General features: G+C 48.6%; 2 protein-coding genes and 2 non-coding genes across 4 annotated transcripts; 2 read left to right on the top strand and 2 right to left on the bottom strand.

The window, feature by feature from the left end:
• Positions 1 to 59: 59 nt before the first annotated feature.
• On the bottom strand, positions 60 to 14,770 carry LOC105701256 (muscle-specific protein 20). The gene is made up of 5 exons (XM_012427845.2): positions 14,630 to 14,770; positions 9,020 to 9,101; positions 3,001 to 3,130; positions 658 to 778; positions 60 to 558 (listed from the first exon to the last, which is right to left on the bottom strand). Exons 1-5 carry the CDS (start codon positions 14,651 to 14,653, stop codon positions 367 to 369), a joined length of 549 nt encoding a protein of 182 aa, XP_012283268.1. The 5' UTR covers positions 14,654 to 14,770; the 3' UTR covers positions 60 to 366.
• On the bottom strand, positions 9,408 to 9,548 carry LOC111674157. The gene has a single exon (XR_002762303.1). It is a non-coding gene; the product is annotated as a U4 spliceosomal RNA (small nuclear RNA).
• LOC105701257 (myophilin) lies at positions 10,745 to 13,220 on the top strand. Its single transcript, XM_012427846.1, has 4 exons — positions 10,745 to 10,890; positions 12,146 to 12,345; positions 12,425 to 12,545; positions 12,616 to 13,220. The coding sequence occupies exons 1-4, from the start codon at positions 10,885 to 10,887 to the stop codon at positions 12,796 to 12,798; spliced, it is 510 nt and encodes a 169-aa protein (XP_012283269.1). The 5' UTR covers positions 10,745 to 10,884; the 3' UTR covers positions 12,799 to 13,220.
• Positions 14,771 to 15,338: 568 nt separating the features above from the next.
• Positions 15,339 to 15,420, top strand: Trnal-aag. The gene has a single exon. It is a non-coding gene; the product is annotated as a tRNA-Leu (tRNA).
• The last annotated feature ends 2,870 nt before the right edge of the window (positions 15,421 to 18,290 follow it).

Genomic DNA, 18,290 nt, shown 5'->3' with positions numbered 1-18,290 from the left:
GGATACACCATATACGGATTAATACCATGACACGGGACCTCTAACCATAAGGCTCGGAAATTAAACACCTGCGTTTATTCGTACAATCGTGACAAGTGACGCGGAAAAATAAACCGTCGCCTTGAAATAAATAACGCGTGAAACATGGGATGCCCTCTTGCCGATGCAGACGATGGAAGGAGGTTCGACATTTTTTTTGTCTCACATTTTAGCACTGGAGAGGACGAACGACCACCATAAAGGGAACTTACTACCAGGACTAAAGGTACAATCGGTGAATGTCCACGTTGCTTTCGGTGTTGGTCATCGGCGTTGATGGCTACGAGTAACGAGGAAGAGTATATACGTTTTGAACAGCGGAAAAGTTTACTTTCCCAGGAGGATTTTCCTCGTAGCGCCGAAGCTCTGCCCCGCCTGAGTAGCTCCTTTGTTCGTCCCAGCCTGGAGACCGATGAGACCCTCGCCGGCTCTCAATTGTTCCTCGGTGAAGGCGCGTTTGTTCTCCTCGGCCGGTTTGGGACCCAACCAAGGACCGCGCCATTCTGGGTGCTTGTAGGTCTGCAAGTACCATCGGTTTATTTTCTACCCCACAATAAATCGGGCCCTAAGTCCGTGTTAGACTGCCCAAACAAAATCCGACAATTAAATCAAACTCACCGTACGACCAATGGCGAAAATGGTATTCGTCACCTGAGCGATGTTCTTGCGCTCGATGAGGTCGACGGCCTGGAACAGGTCAACATCGGGGACGCCATATTTGACGCAGGCCTTCTGGAACCTGAAACGTGAATTCGTTACTTTTTCCCTCGACCTTGTGACGACCGTTAAGGTTCGCACACATTATGCCGGGGCGCATCGGAATCGTCCTGGTAACGACTGTTAATTGGACAAGGGAACTGAAGGTTTTATTTGTAGGGAAGGTCTCACCACGGGAGGAGGAAGGTCTTTCGGAGCGCCTTCAAGATGGGGAATACCGTTGAAAAAGGAAGGAGAAGGAAGCCCGAGGTCTCCCTCGGAGCGGCCAAGAAAAGAGGGCAGGGATCAGCTCCTATATTCGCCTGCTACCCGGGGCTCGTCTCCGAGGCGATGACGCGCTTTTATTGTCTCGCGCGGTCTCGGGCACTAATCGACGACGGCCAGTAATCGGCACAGGTCGAGGCATCCGAGGGCGTCTCGACGCGTCTCTCGTGCCACAGAAATGACGCCTCGCGTATCCCGGCCGACCAGGATCGCAGAAGACCCCGGGGGACGAAAAGGGCGTTCTCAAGGAATGCCGGCGACCCTCCTCGCCTTCTCTGTCGCCCCGATACTCGGCGCGTCTACCGCATATGAGCACCGAGCAACATCGCGATCTCTCGACACGCTCTTACCCGAAACACGCGTACGTACCCCGCGGCGTTGAAAGCATACTCCATGCGTTCCCGAAATCCCGAGATACACCCCCGTTTGACCTGGCAAACTGGAATAAACGAGCGAAAACGAGGGAGATGGAACGTCCTCGAGGGCGGCGCGCGGAAGCTTTTCAAAATGGCGGCGGCTCGCCAACCGCCACTCGAGTCGACCTCCGGTTGAGGAGGTCAAGCCCCTTTTCGGGGCTTTCGAGCGGATATCTCGCGTGAAGATGTTCGCTCTTTATCTGGAATTTCTGGTTATTATTTTTCTATCCGTTTTGCAGGTTAGTTCGCCGTTCGAGGGACCGAGTGCCCCCTTGCTTGCAGCGAGTCGAGACGCGATTAATTTACGGTGAGGCAGGCCAGTGCTTACGACCATCCGAGGTATCCGGGGATCACGATAGACAAACTGGTCGTAGACGTGCGGCGCGATGCGGAACGAGGTACGGACACCTCCTCGTATTCCTGGTGCTCGCATGGAAAGGGAGTAATGCGGAGTGGCCGCGCTGCGCATCATTCGCCCCACTACTCGCGAAGCGCTCGCTGCGACGAACACCCGCGAAATCTTGGAGAGAGCACGACAGCGCACGAGTAGTCGGCCACGTGAACCTCGAAGGAACGCCTTCGAGGATTACTCCAGGGAGTTGAATTCGCCTAGGATTTTTATTATTACGATATATTCCCCGGCTAAGCCGAGGAAACGCATTTTAAACCAGTGCGTGAATTTCAGGTAGCGAGCAGACGCGGAGTAGAAGGAGTCTAATGGCGGACGATCGGCATCGAACATGGCGCCGGACGTGCGTTCCGTTAGTACCGACTTCGAATTCTACCAGGCTTTACTTATCCGGCCAGCATGTTTCGAGGGCGGTTCCGGAGTCGATATTTTAAGACCGCGTTCAGGGAAGAATAGGAAATCGGAGCTGAAAGGAGAAAGGGAGAAGGAATTCGAAATGGCTTCTTGGAGTTTGGGACGCTCCTAAGCCTGGATACCGCCTGGACATCGGCGGGAAATTAGGATACCAGAATAGTCGCGATCTCGAAGACGCTCGACTATCGATAGCCATCGATTTTGAATAATCGAGAGGTAGGGTTTGCGGAATGCCTAAATAAACGAGTCGCCACGAAATGGGCGGTTCGACACCTCGTCAAGACGTGTCGTGTCGAATATCGAATCTCGAACTGATTCTCGACTTTATCTCGAGGGCGGAGGAGTCGATCGACTTTGCCGTCGATGATACCGAGCGGCAGAGTCGCTTGTCGCAAAACATTGTCGATTGCGCAAAGTCGACGGAATACCAGGAGAACACGCGACGAGAGGAGGACGCAGCTCGGAGTCGCCCGAGACGACGTAGGAGACCTCGACCCACGAAAACGAGGAAACGTGGAAACGTACCGACGTACCCTCGGCTAATAGGAACCCAGAAGATCGAACAGTCGGTCGTGTCCCTGCTCCTGAAAGTGCCTTTAAGGATACTCGAAGGGAGTTCAACCTGATAGTTCCACTCCGAAATTTCTGCAGCCGAAGAAGGCGCGCTTAAAGAGCGCCCAAGAATCCGCAAAGGTCGGAGTAGAGAACGTAAATTCTTCACCTTTTCGTTTTCCTACTTACTGATTGAGATTGTCCATCATCTTGTAGTCCCCGCCGCTGGTGTTGACTTTGGAGATGAGCCCAGGCTGGAGCCTGTTCATGAGTTTGCACAATATCACGCCATCTCTTAACGCGTTTTCGTAGCTCACGCCTGCAAGAGAGAGACATGCCATTGTGTAACGATTTAAAAATAAAATAAGGAGGAAAAGTGCGGAAGGGACGAAAGAGAGGTGTCAAGGATTTTTCGATAATGGGTGGGAAGGACTATGTGGCTATTAATGCCGAGTTGGGGCGTTTATTAATGGTTGCGCCTTAACGGGACGACTGGCCGCCGTTTGGCTCGAGTCGAGAAACAAAATGGCGGCCGTGCGGACGCTCGATGCGGAGCAGGCGGGTTTTGGACCGGTTCTAAACCGCGTGCGCAATGTATGAGGATTTTAGTTCTTTTTTTCCGCGGCCACGTACACCGCGCGTTTCAGAGCCGAGCACGTTGAACCAGCGCTCGCTTATGGATCCCCATTATGGCAAGAGGCGCGCCAAGGGGGCAAGACATTTTTTCCCCGTCTGCCACGAAAGGCAGGGCCGCTTAGCACGGCGTCCGCCTTCTCTTACCGACGTCCTATGTGCGTCTCGTTTTTCGTTCCGTCGCCATTTAAAAGACGCAACGCATCTCAGAATGCCAGGGCCACAGATCAAGCCAGGAGCTGATCGCGCCTGCCTGTCCACGCCGTATCGACGTATCGGAATCGAATGTATATTGAGCCGTGTACGTGTGCCGGTACTACTCCACATGTCACTTTTTGCCGCGCCAGCAGGGAAACCCTCGATATAATTATCGTCCTCTCTACGAACCTTAAAGGTCCGATAAATCCAACAAATGATAATTTAATAATTGAAAAGAAAAAAAATATGAACGGCGCTGGTAATCGTTGAGTACTAGTGTAAAAACGTGGCGGAAAATTTTTATTCAACGAAACAGCATCTAGTCATCAGCTAAAGTGTTGAAAATGTTGAACCGATGGTAACAACGAAGTTGCTTCTGTTGCTGTACTCGAAATACGAGTTACAAGAAGCGTAACAGCATTACAAAATCGCGTTTTCGAAAATCAGGGCTCCATGGCAGGGCCAGAGTTTCCGCATCCACGTGGGATTTAAAATTTGTACTTTGTGGATATTTTGACGATTGCATTCCGTATCGTCACAAAACGAAGCTAGACTTTAGTTTTTGTGGGCTCACTGTATTAATTTTTTTCCCAGTCCAGTAAACTTTTACGTGGAGCCATACTTGTTCACCTAGGGTTCACCCTATATTCATTTTGGCCAAGGGGAAGTTAACTAGCTGTTCGCAGGACTGTTAGCCTGATCCTGCAAGGACGTCCCGTCACGTGGTCCTGGCATGGAACGCTCGCAACATGGCGAATTAATGGCCTACCCCCAAATCTGCTTGCCTGATAGAAAACTGGTCGCGTGCCTGGATTCTCGATTGACGAGACATCGACAGGCAATTGATTGTTCGAAGGAAGTGGCCGACTTAACCACCCTTCGAACTATTTCCCCCCAGCACTGTTATTCACGAATCCATCGAAACCCCCAGAAAACTATTTCCAGAAAAATCTGAATAAATTATTTACCACCGGTATCTTCGATATGCGTTACTTATTACTAGCGTCGGTATAATTTTCTCAGTCAACGGAAGATCGTTATACAACCTTCTAAAAATAGCGAAACTACGAAGCTAAGAGATGTATGAGTCGATGGGTTTAAAAGCTGCCTTTGATCCGTTTGAAGTATTTAAAATGATATTGGAAGGTGCAACGAGTGCTAGCTTCTTGGATTCAAGATGGCCGCCGCCCCTCGACGCGACTCTAGCCAGACCTATGCGCGTTCCCGGCGAATATGTTCCTATCCCAGATGTTATCCTGCTCCGCAGACGCGTCGTCCTCGTCGCGTCGGACAACTCGACGTTAAATCGCGATTCGATAAAACTCTATTGACTCTTCGAGACTTCCATATCGATCTATCGATAAGGCGACACGCCACAATGTTCGTCGCCGATCGACTTCGTGTACGTCGTTCCAACGGCTCCCGCACACATTCGCGTGGCGCGCTCGTTCCCTTCGCGTTCGTGTGCGCGGACAACGGTCCTGAGAGGGAGACCCGGTATCGATTAAACGTCAGCGTCGTGTCATAAAGACGTCAAAGACACGGTTTTCACCAGGGCAGCATCCTGCGCCTGAATTTACGACCCGAGCAACAGTTGTTCGCTGAGAGCGCATCCTGCTCCACGCAGACGCTTTCCTCCCGCTCGAAACGACGCACGTGGGTTTCCCCTCTCTTGCACATCTCCCCGTAGAGATGGCGACGCTTCAAGCAAAAACGGAGTACACGTAAAAAATAAGCACCCATAAAAATAACCTAATTATCCCCAATTTTGCAGGGATTTTCCCTGCACCTCAAACCACGCAGAATATCGAACCCCCAAATTGTGCACCGTGTATTCGGTGCAATTCTCCTTTATCGGCGGAGCAGTAAACCACCTGTTGAATATTGTTGGTAATCCAGCTCAAGTCTGTAACCCTGATAAGTTCGCCTGGACGTGACGTCATTGATGAACTTTTGACGAGCATCTGACATCGAGGTTTTTAGTAATCGGTTTTATATTTTCAGGTTATAGGAGCATTCGGGGAAGAATCAGGAGCTCTACCGTATCTTCCTGTATCTTACTTAGAAAGTGTAATGGCAATCATAACCTATATCATGAAATGTCTAAGATTTTCTTTCCCTTATTTTCTCGCTCGACGGGCATCAACATCAAATTATTCCGCGAGGGAGGCGTTCATTGTGCAATTCGCATGAAGAAGACCTAACCTAAAACGCGGGCGCGCACGCACCCGCTGTCCCTTATCGACCCAACGGGGGCGTCAACGTCGCGACGTCGGCGGGAAGCCCATAAATCCCTCAAACGTCTGCTGGTGCCCTGGTGCGCGCGGGCATCTTGCGCCGTCGTGACGGACGGATGATTGACGTTTCCTTATCGACGGACTTCGGTATAGTCGCCTTTCCCGAATCTAGCCGGGGGGCTAAAATAGAACAACGCGAGGCCGCCGCGGCCATACGCGCGCGTCCGATATGCGTCCCTGATAAGACAACGTCTGCGTGACGTAACGCGATGAGCGCGAGACGCCGAGTCGGTCTAACCTATTCTAACCGGGAGGTAACGAAATCGAATCCCAAGTTGAGAAGTAATTAGGATATTAGGACATCGGACTGGGTACTCATCGGGTTCCGCAAAACGCGAGGGACTTGAAACCCTCAAATTGATATAGACCACCGCATCTTAAAGAATAGACCAAGGACGCGAAAAACAGTCTCGAGAAGAGGCCAACGCAATTAATTAACGACGATCATCATCAGGGGAATAAGACCAAGGCAATCGTTCTCCCTATTCCGACGGTTCTAATGGCTCTCCCGCTCCTATAAACTCCCAGCCCATCAGAGGCTGGACTCGAGGAGGTGTCCCGTGCTCCCGTTACCGAAATATTTTGCGACTTCCCTAAAAACACCCCGTCTTCCTCCTCCGAAATCCCGTATGTTTAATCAGAGCCCCTTCGTGCATAATTCCTAAGGTCGTGATCCTGGCTTTATTAAAAATGTATAATTAGAATTATCATGGAGATTTAGCGGAGTTTCAACATGGCCGGTACTTAAGCTCCCTCGTCGGTATAAACTCCCAACCCACCGGAGGCTAATCTCGAGGAGGTAACCTTAGACCCTGCCGGGTCATCGAGCCTTAGACCATCCCTATCTAGTCCTCGCATTGGGCCTCCCATTCCCAAATTTTCAATAAGCAGAATGGCATTAACCATGTCAGTGGTATACTCGTTAACCCTTTCCCCGGCAAGGTGAAGTCTATACATACACGGTCTACGATCTGATATCGTCCGATTTTTTTTACACGTAGACAATGCACAGTAGTCGTGGTATGTCCCTTCTATTGCAATGCGAGGTCTAGATCAGGGAACTTGGTAGAGTTTCGCGTGAAATGTACACAATTGCATACGTGCATGTGGTATGCGCGATACGGTGCATACATGCATTGGACGACTGGCTACGTCACGATACGCGACTCCGAGGGACGCGCTCGAGGGTCTGGGAGAGAATTGGACAAATAGGAGAAGAACTCGAGAAGGAGGTCTCCGATTGGCCGGCGGGGCCGACCAATGCCGGTTCTTCGGAGGTCTCCGGGAGAGATAGTCGCCGCTAGATGCCGTGTGCCCTCGACAGGTGCGGTGGCGGTCCACGGGCACCAGGCTGTCACCAGCCGACTAGAGCTTCCCGTCTAGGGAACTCCCTCCCCCGGTGGGTCGCGAGGGTGTGGGAGGCTCAAAGTGGGGAATGCCACGATGCACCGAGTGGGGGTGGTTTCGCCGTTTGGCCACCTCCAGCGCGTCCTCCTCGCCACCAGGACGCCAGTCGAAGGTGGAGCCTTCGACTTATTATCATTAGGCTCGACCGGAGTCGAGGAATTTCGAGACTCGCGCGGAAATACTCGAAACGTCGACGAGAATCGACCGACTCGACGACGCCCTGCGGGATATGAGCGACGTGGACGAATTTCCGAGGTCTTCCAGGGGCGCGTCCTTGATTTTAGGACTTAACCTTAAGTCCATTGCGTCCTTTGAACGGTCGTTCGGAAGGGATACGATCCGAAGCAACGATTCGTAGAACGCTTTGGTTCCTCGTTGGAATAAGATACGATTGAAGCCTCGTATCTGGGGAGATTTAAATGTCCGCAGGCACTGGTCACGCCACTTAATGGCGGCCACAACGCCGGTCCCGCGTCGACGCCCGACGCGTTTGTCTCATCAGGATCCTATGCTGGGCATGGGGTTCGATTCGATATGCTCGTCTCGCTCGACATCGTTTCCGGGGCGGCTCGCGATGACGTAACGAAGCGCGCGTTTTGCCAGGAGAGCAAGAATCGCAGAGGGTTGCAGCCGCCGCCCCGGCCGGGAGCACTCGGTTCCGGAACCTTCGATCGGCGTCCCTCCGCCATTTTCCCTCCGCTTGCCATCGAAATATCCAGTTTTCGGACTTATCGGCGATTCTTCGGAGGTAATTAAATGTGTCCAGGGAGAGGAACGCTCTCTTTCTTGAACTCTATGTCTTCAACTTCTTTAAAATTATCCCTGGGATGGGTTATTTTTTTTTTTTTCTGCAAATGTCCCTAGGCACGTGGGATATGTTCGCGGTGGCGGTGGTGGCGGCGGTGGTGGTGGTCCCCGTGGTGGTGAGTAACGTTAAAACGCTCGCGTTCACCACCTCCGAAGATCAGGAATCCATGCCAGGTCTCGGATGCATCGTGGAAATTCTATGGTCGCCACCGCTCGCCATGTTTCCCGTTCCCACCGATGTCGCGTACTTCGTGTCGATTGACCATAGACGCATCGCGTATGCACCTTCACATCCACGTCACCACGTGCGGGACGAAGAGACAAGAAAAGCGCCGTTTCGAAACCTCACCTACTCGAGTCTATATTTACTCGGTGCGATGGAAAGGTTTTCACTTGGTTTGAAATAACCTCCCACTGACCCTTGATTTTTTAATTCCGACACAGCCAGCGAGGGCGTTCCCGAGTCATTGAATTTCCCGCTCCAAAAATTTCCCGCTACCTCCTCCGGCGAAAAGCTACCCTGGTACTGTTGCAATTTTTTTGCGGTCAATGTTTAAATTACTAATTTTATTAACAATTGGGAAACTTCGTTTTTGGTCGCTAGTGATGGTCGAAGACAGGAAATAGGTAATAGGTTCATAGTGTTAATATATTCCCACCTGGATAGGTAACAATTTTGCCGATTATTTGTTTATAAACGAGAAACAGTGGGGATGGTTAAATAACGTATTTCTCTTGTTTTTAGGAAATTTCATGATCGTGCGTATATCTTGGCGATCGATAACTCCAGACTGATATCGTTTAAATGGAGTTTTGTCAAATTTCATTGGTTTGACGATTATAATTTTTATAAACAAAAAAATTACCTGGAGGGAATCTTTCCCCGATGACGGTCTCGATCCAGTGTTGAGCTTCGGCTTCCTGGCTAGCTTCGCGTTTGCCAGCGACCTACAATACAAGTTACACACCTTAGAGTAACGAAATAGTCTTAGAAGTAATAGCTTGCAATTATATTCTCGGTTAGTTATGAGAAGGTCAATACGGTTTTCTTCAAGATATATCTGGCGGTCAAAGTTGAAACTTGAACGTCACATTAAAACTGTCCGTGAAAATAATGCGTAGGAAGTCGTAACGATATCTCTTGACATTCGTGATGGAAGGTGTTGTCACCATTAGATATACTACCACCCATTAGCTGAAAATTTATCGACTGCACCTGCTCGTCGGAAGACTTTGCTTGAGGAAATTTATCAGTTTCCGTAGAAACTTTCAAAAATTGCCGTAGCCGATGGTATTTCACATCGTCATGGCGGGGTATTGGTAAAAGTTTTCAACTAGCAATAATCGCACCTCGGTAGAACCTCATTGGTTACGATATCGCCACTGCGCAAAGCTGACGATTCTCTGTCCGGAGCAGCATAGTATAAGCTCTGCAACGGTAGGTTGGTTGCGGGAAAGATAGCGACCGTGCGCCCCGCCGCGGCGAACGGCGGAACTACTCGCGCCCGCTTGTCGGCGCGCTGTCGTCTACGTAAACGGGATTTCGCGCCAGAAACTGCACCGATGTGAACGATAACGACAGCATTGAAATATCAAATAAATGCCAAAACAAATATCCATGTAATAAATGTTACTTAAAACGGCCAGTAAATCTTCCAGTACCCCGGAAAATGAAATTCAATGACGGCCGGCAAGGTCTAGGTCAGCCATTACTGCGGATAATATTTTTTTACGTGGATAATCGGGCATGTAATGCATTGCGTAATACCCCGATTGAAATAGCAAAAGAAAATGATGAATTTCGCTTTTAAGAGATTTCTTTCAGGCGCCGGGACTTTATTTTCAAGTTTTCTAAAAATAATTATGAAGGATGTGGACAGAGGTTTATTGGATCAACACGTAATTGATATTCCCCCGGGTGTTTTTTTTTTCTTTTTTTTTTCTTCTATGACAGCTCACTTAATCGACCAGGCCGATACGCTTTGGCAGCATTGGACACACCTGACACTCGGCTATCTTTGCGCAAATCAAATTGGTCCGCCACTTTTCTATTTTGACAGCGTCGTAATAGAGCCTGGAGACCTTCCCGCAACCTGGCGAAGTGTCAGTTACGATCGAATTAGTTTGCCGTGGGCTTAAGTGCGATAAACTTGGAAGAGTCGCCGATTGACGACAACTAATCTCAGTGATGAGCTCAGATTTCGAGGTCGCCACGGATCCAGAAATTATGCCACCGATATGTCGCCAATATTTCGTTCCTCCGCGAAGTGCCCTTCTCATAGACTTCTAGATTTTATCGCGAAAGAAAATACCCCACATACAACTATAGTTAACTGTCAACTTTGATAATAAATACCCATAACACCGAAATTAATTTGCAACTGCTTTAATAATGCATTAAAATAATCGTTTCGATGTGGCGGGCAGTAGACAGCATGGGAGGGTGTTAGCAATAAATTTGGAGAAAAGACTATACCGATCCAGATCGAGGGCAAGGTGGCTCGAGGGTTCTGTTAAGAGCTGGAAATGGTGCGGGGGTGTGGGAACACCCAATTGGTCCATTGCCAAAAATCCTCCGTCCGTCCGAAGATCGGTAGAATGACTTTAGGAGGGGGCCGCGGCATATAGTGTCGCGACGTCGAGCGTCCGACTTAGTCTCTACTCGGCTACGTTGGACAGTATTTTACCTCCGTACAATTTCCAGCACAAACACCCTTGCACACGATCCATAATGCCGGTACGTTTTCCCATACGACCGCCATGGGCGGTTCAGTTCCAACGGATTGCACTTCTCTTAACCATGGATGTTCTGCTCAAGTTAAATCCACTAACAGCACGAAATTCCAAAAAATTCACTACACACTTCCATAATTATTTCGATAATAATTTAACAATAATTATGAATTAATTATTTCGAGAATAATTTAATCCGATATGACCCGCTTGAACGTCCGAAGCATGTACGGGGAGAAGGTCGTTATTGCCATAATTTAATATACCGCGGTTTCTTTCGTTTCTAAAAATTCTGGTCCACTTTGACACGTGGTCTTCTGTCAAAACCGAAGGTAACTAAAACCTGAGCCTTTCGAGTACGCTTTTGCACAGGTGTCTGCCTTGTAACGGAGCCAAACCACTACTATCAACAGTAGGGACGAGAAATATGTTCACTCGCCACCACCATCAGCGATAATGATGAAGAACAAGCCCAAGCTATAAATCGGACACTCTAGATTTAGAAGCCTCGAAGCTCTGAACTCGATTTTAATACTTCAAAGATATAATTCGCTAAAGCGTGGGAGGTGTGCCGAAAATACGTCGAGTTCTGAAGAGTACCTAGAAGCATATTTCCCTCTCGGGTCGCTTTTATTCCGGGGCTAAAATCGCCGATAAAAAAAAAACCCCTCTATGACAGACCCTAGTTTTTCGAAGATATACGGTTACCTCCGGTTATGTAACCATCTTTTGCCAAGTATTGGCAGCTGTTCGGGGAAAACTTCATTTCCTAAAATACTCGGGACTACGTAAAGCTTGCCACGAAAATCGTCCTGACGCGCGTTGGTTTATTTCTGTTGTAAACACGGACATTCGATCGATCACGAATTGTTCCCGTGGCGAAAAGCGGAAGAACCGAGACAGGAAAAAAAAAAATTCTCCTAACCTGAAGCCAATAATTGTCTTCCTAAAATTTGCATATCCGCGAGGCGAAAGCGAAGGGGATTACCTCGACGTTATTGGGCCCATAAATTAGACATCGTTTATTTTCGATCCAGGTTTAATACGTCTGTAACCTAATGCTGGGTGTGCTCTATTTTCGTGCAGCATACTTTTAAACCGTAGAACAGATTAGCGCTCTTCGAGAGACGTGGATGCTGCTCTCTGACATGATTATGCGTCTTTCGCTCTCGAGATGGGCGGTGATAGAGACGAGAGGAAATAAATCGAACGAGTGCCTATTTTTACCCTGTTTAACAAATGTTCCTTTTAATATTCAGCCCCGCAACAAGGAACAGGAAGCCGAAGTGTTGGCCTGGATCGAGGCAGTTTTAGGGGAGAAATTGCCCCCCGGAAATTACGAGGACATCCTAAAAGATGGAGTCGTTCTTTGCCAACTCATCAACAAAATTGCCCCAGGCTCCGTGAAGAAGATCCAATCCAAAGGGACGAACTTCCAGCTCATGGAGAACGTACAAAGGTAGAAGTGCCTCCGTTAAATTAATTATTAACAATTCCTAATGCTATTGACTATACATAATTTTTTCCTGGATTTTCAGATTCCAGGCGGCGATCAAGAATTACGGAGTCCCTCAGGAGGAGATCTTCCAGACCGCGGATCTTTTCGAGAGGCGCAATATCCCTCAAGTGACCCTCTGCCTTTACGCCCTTGGAAGAATTGTACGTAATTTATGTTTTCTCTTAATTCTTGTTCTTGATAAGTTCTCCATGGTTTTCTTTTGTTTTACAGACGCAGAAACATCCCGAATACCAGGGGCCTAGACTGGGGCCAAAAATGGCGGATGAGAACAAGAGGGAGTTCACGGAAGATCAGCTCCGGGCGAGCGAAGGCCACCTTAATCTCCAAATGGGTTACAACAAAGGAGCAAGTCAATCTGGACACGGAGGATTCGGCAACACTAGACATATGTAGATTTAAGGGGATTTCGATTTTTTTTTTTTTTTTTCGAAACATCTGAATCGAGAAAGGAGTCACTCTGGAATACCCCGCTTCCATCGGGGTGATCGGTTTTCACGATGAAATTTTCATAAAAGCTTTCACGAGCCCGAATAATTAGTAATACCAAATTATCGCGGATAAACCAGTGCTTTGTAAGGATGAGAAGTCTCGAAAGGGCATTAATGATCTTTCACATGCTCTGCTGTTAACAGAATTTATGCTTGAACATACCCTTTCGAGCGGAGAATAGAGGAGGAGCTTTTGTACTCTGACGAGATATTAACGACATACCGAACCACTAATTATTTATTGTCATCTCGACAACGTCACCGGCATCGTTACACCCGAGGCGAAATAATCACCGAATAAAGCTAGCGCTTATATTTTCTATAGTACAAAAGGGTTCCCTTATTATCATATAAACGACCCTTTTACGCGGCCACCGAAATGTTGCGGAGCGCTCTATTAATAAATCACCCTCTCCTAGTTTCCGCGACCGATCCTCTCCTCGAAATACGTAACGAAACCAAAACTATGAAATATCCACCACAAATTGCAGCCGGGCAATTATCACGGTTTCAATGTTGCAGGTATGCTAATAAACGACGATCAGTGGTCACAAAGCGTTCCTGGGAGGCAAGGAGGGAATTCCGTCCCCCAAAATTGGACCGCAGCCAACTAACTTTACTCCGCTAGAAGCTATTTCGCTAACCTTAGGTCCAGGGAACAATAGCCACGAATTTCGAGAGATTCGGTACTATTCCGTTGTTCCGTCATCCTTCGAGTTCGCGAGTCGTTTAACGCCTCGCCCCGCGGGAATATATGCATCTCATTTACAAAATCCGCGAGTACGTCTATACGACTTCAAGGGGTGACGTCAGCTCTTTAAAGAGGAATGCAACGGTGGATGATTCTGGCACACCGTGATTTGATTCAAAGTTTTGCTTGGCTTGGCACGTCCCAGTGCCTCCGAGTTATTCCTGGACATCCTCAGCTTGGTCTGGCCATTGCTGGACTCGAAGCCGAGGTTTTGCCAGACTTCTTAAGATCCGCGCCGGTACAAAGCCCGCACGTTGGAATGTAAAAAATGAATTCATATACCATGTCTTAACGTCGATCGAACCAAATCGCGTCCCGTAAAAAAAACCCTGACAATGAAATATTTCATCCGTGTCCGCGCATCGTAAAAGTGGGTGACTCACTTCCGAGGAAGCTCTCGGATATTTTCACGGATGTCGAGGGAAAACTCGTGGAGGTGTTATAGTAAACAAGAATTCTGACTCAGGCCCCGAAATAGACTCCGGGCACAACGAAAGTCACCACGCTCTTGGGTAGGCCCTTTTGAGAACGTTGTCCCTAGGGTAGAAGAGTCGTTATTAAAAAGGAAATTATTAGATGTTAACTCGTAAGTTGAACTGTTGGAAAGGGTACTGCAGTGCCAACGAAACGTTAGGAATAATGAGAAGCAGCGAAACGAGCACCCGACAGTGTAGGCGCAGAAATTCGGAGAACCGCCGAGCACGTAGGTTGTTTCGCGAATGAAACTAGATGGCCTCGTCGTTATTTTATCCAGACGGTGAGCGCAAGTTTGCACACCGCCCTACACCAAGTCGAGGTGTCTTGGGCTCGAACGGTCGCGAGTTGTCAAAATCAGCTGATCGCGCGCTGACGGTCATAGGACGCGGACGTGCGTTCAGCCTCAGCGGAGTTGCGGACCAAATGGTCAAATAATGGAGAAAATCCCAGAAAAGGGCAAAACTACAGCCGTTGTATAAAGCGAAGGAAATCTAGCGATCGAACTTACTTGCCAAAGGGGACGTCCAGGCATTTTAAAGATGGGTTGACCGTCAGGGTTCGAGAGAACGGAGTTATCCGGCGTTAGCGCAAGCAAGCACAAAAAGTGTCCGGCGCTCGCTTCGTGCTGCGTATATATCCGTGACAGGTCTTTCGTGGTGTTGGTTTCCACGGGGGCGTTTCTATATATGGACCACTTACTCACTACAGGCGCGCGCCGGCGTAAAACCCCCCCGGGTAACTGGAGATACCTTACCACGCGTTTCTGAAAACGCTCCAGATTTCGCAAAACTTATAACGAAGCTTTATTTTCGCTCGCCGGGGAGAAGGAACGCCGCCAACGCCCGCCATGGTTCCGCCGATGAGTCGTGCCGAGAAGTACGCTCTGGATCGCTGGACGCCATCTTGGAAACGCTCCTTCCCCGCTATTTCTCGACTTCCCTCTACAACTTAAAAAAGAAATAGAAAGACATTAATTTTAAGCTTGATCTACGTCTAAATAAAATAGAAATATTCAACAATACCATGCCATGGCTATCCCGTTTGAAGAACGCGAAGTTGCCCCTCACAAGTTTCGATGTGCGGACGTCCTAAGGACATAAGGATAGTTCTCGTCATTGAATTCAGAATTTCGGATAATACAAGTTAACAATTGCGTAGATTTATAGTAATGCCGAAAGTGTGCTGGAACATTCTCCACAAAGCGGTTCTAACCAACCGGTAGCGTGGCCGAGCGGTCTAAGGCGCTGGTTTAAGGCACCAGTCTCTTCGGAGGCGTGGGTTCGAATCCCACCGCTGCCATCTTTTTTCCTGCCAAAAGGCACGGATTGGAAACTGAAACTCTCCAGGAAGGAGGAGGCAGCGTCGCGCCGTCTGCGATTGCTTTTTGCCCGACCTCTAACCCTTGCGGAATAAGCTATAAAAACCATGGCACCGCGCGGCCCGAGGTATTCGCGCGACGCCTCGAAGGTCCGATAGGTTGCGTCGGCACGCGGCGCCGTGGTTCACACCTACTAGAGACGCATGACATGACAAGAGGTAGCACGGCGAACGCCGCGCGTTTAAATGGCGGCTCCTCATGAGACCCGACCTAAATCTTACATACTCTTATTTTTAGATTACAATATTGTATACCTATGATAGTACTGACTATTTAGAAAAATTATGTAAGTTAAAATTAAATGTTAGAACACCGTTCTCCCTAATTGTCCATATTTCTGAGATGACAATTACCAATGGAACGCGCCAGGTGTTTCGACGCATCAAATGGGTCCTTGGCCGGATTTCAGGTAGGGCTGACGTCTTTGGTGAACAGCGTCCGTGATCTTCGAGTACGGTCCCTTGCGACGAGTAATACCCACGTGGGCGTTAATCCTCTAAAATTGATCACTTCTATTTTTATTCTTCGCCGGTCCGTGCAAGAATATGAAAATTAATTTTGCAGAGCCCAGCGAGACGCAGGGGATATTAATGATGGTGGTCTTGAAACGAGATGAGCGTAGCTCGACTCTGGAGTATCGTGCTGCCCTGGTAGAGGTTCCACTTGGAAGATGCCACCCCGGACCACGCCCCTGGACTGGAACTCGTTCCTCTCTCTTCTTTTCCGGCATAAATTCTAAAACTGTTATCTCGTCGCTAAAAATATGAGCTTACTTCCCTTCCAAGATTTTATGCTAATGTGAAATCTAATTTTACATTGCTCGTTAGAATGGGAGTCGTGAAAATCAGTTACTCTAGAAATTCAAACGGTTCTCCAATTGTCTTCATGCTTAGATTAAAAATGTTACCACTTATTTCCAGGCGTGTAGAATTTAAGGCACGGCTTAATCTGGGGGAAAATTGGAAGAGGGCGACTAGGCCATTGGCTCCTCTCCGAGGAAACTTTGAAAAGCGAGTCAACAAAATTTTCCTTAAAAACAAGTGCGTCATTTGTTATTTGCAGAGTACTCGTCAGAGTCTCATGAATGAATCGTGCAGTCATTGCATCGAAATTCAAGCTTATCATTATAGTGTGTACCATACCTCTTCAGGAAGGAGTTGTCACTGTGGCATTTCTAGGGTGACGTTGCGATGCGTGCTCACATCCCGCACGAGAACCGTCGGTTACCAGGATCCCAGAAGGCGGATTTCTCCTGTTCGGACCGACCGAGCGACATTCGCGCGGGTTGTCTCGTTTAGCCCCTCCTTACACCAGGATAACATGCCCTCGAGGAAGCGACTCTCTCGGCGTGCCCAACAGGCGCCGCCGTATTGACGTTCGTTGGAAGGGAATTTTTTCAGCAGGATCGCATGAAGAAAATTACGCCACGAGGTATATAATCGGAATCGATCCCTTTACCTAACATATCTAACCAACAAAGCTAGGAACAATAGGTTAAATCTAATTTTACAAAATCCCCGTACATTGGAAACCAACGTTGGTAACCCAGGGTGCGATCATCGACGGAGGAGTGCGAGATAACGTATTAGATGCTTAAAATAACCGTCATAAAATCGTTCCAGTGACATTAATTCGACTCTCCGTTTATAAGACTGACAGAGCGTTCCACGTTATCGCGAGTATCAGGGCGATATCGACGACTCGAGAGCGGCGCTTTATCAAGGCCTTGGAGAGCCTAATCATCTTGCCCACTTCTTCCGCCTTATCGCGGGGCTCCTTCGTTCCACTACACCTGAAATTCTGCTTCCCTGGTAGAATGCACCAACTGATTGAGCCTAAATGATTTCGATTGTTAATCATTGAGTTGCCAGAACTCTTAGTACGGTAATTGTGTCACTAGAACGAGACCCTGGGTGTCAACTGGCCGGTCGGTCCCTAATATGCCTCCTCGCAATAAATTACGCTGCTTAAAATAATTGGTCACAACAACGCCCGGTTCAAATCACTAACCATAATCATTTATGAGCTTGATGCTCCTAGCTGATTTTCCCTCCCACTCGAATCAAGCTATCCACTTGCGAAGGTACTCCGAGGTCTGCATCCGAGCTCCTTTAAGACCTCCCTTCCAATGAATACCTGTAATCCAATTGCCATTATTTAGCGAAAACTAGCTCAATAATTAAATTAGTCAATTTCTACCTCTTATTAATAATGGCGTAGTCGGGAACAATCATTACTCATTGTGAGGGTGTGGGAATTTGTGCAAAGTTCATTTGCCTGAGAGAGAGCGTTGCGTGGATTCGTCTCGAATACCCACGTGTCCCACTCCTCGCATTTAGAGGTTATAAGCCCGACATTAAACGCTCGTCTTTTTGCCCGCGCTCTAATCTCCTGGAGGGATAGTAGTAATCTGCAGTTAGTACGGAGAATGGACATAATCAACAATTTAACCGTCTGGCCACTGGGCAAGTATGAACGGCAGTAAGTAGCCGCGGCGCAGGTACGTTCAAGACCTCCGTGGCGTCCATGTTGCCCGGGGATCGGAAAGACACAATTTTGAGGAAGAGCCGCGCGGACCCTAAGCACCTCTGTGACGTCGCACCACACTATTGGTCTTCGGCAGCCTCTTTCCATTCCCCCTGCGGTTCATTGACTCCGGCTTGGATGAAATTTGGCCCGGGCTACGCGATTATCGCGTCCAAGATGGCGGCCTCGGCCCGCCTCGCGGCCGGGTTCATCCGGCGGCCGTTCCGCCTCGCGCCGCGCCGCCAATTTGAATCGCGAACGCGCC

Source organism: Orussus abietinus, unplaced genomic scaffold (genome assembly GCF_000612105.2).
Source record: "Orussus abietinus isolate OABI.00-Male unplaced genomic scaffold, Oabi_2.0 scaffold5, whole genome shotgun sequence".
Taxonomy (NCBI): domain Eukaryota; kingdom Metazoa; phylum Arthropoda; class Insecta; order Hymenoptera; family Orussidae; genus Orussus; species Orussus abietinus.
This window is presented reverse-complemented; position numbering and strand designations above follow the sequence as displayed.

Bases quoted from the DNA above. Each gene is read 5' to 3' on its own strand.
- LOC105701257 (XM_012427846.1), top strand. The intron at 12,346-12,424 runs GTAGAAGTGCCT...CTGGATTTTCAG, and splicing joins CTCATGGAGAACGTACAAAG to ATTCCAGGCGGCGATCAAGA. The intron at 12,546-12,615 runs GTACGTAATTTA...TTTGTTTTACAG, and splicing joins TTTACGCCCTTGGAAGAATT to ACGCAGAAACATCCCGAATA.
- LOC105701256 (XM_012427845.2), bottom strand. From the start codon at position 14,653: ATGCCTGGACGTCCCCTTTGGCAA. The intron at 3,131-9,019 runs GTAATTTTTTTG...TCTCTCTTGCAG, and splicing joins CGGGGAAAGATTCCCTCCAG to GCGTGAGCTACGAAAACGCG. The intron at 559-657 runs GTGAGTTTGATT...TGGTACTTGCAG, and splicing joins TTTTCGCCATTGGTCGTACG to ACCTACAAGCACCCAGAATG.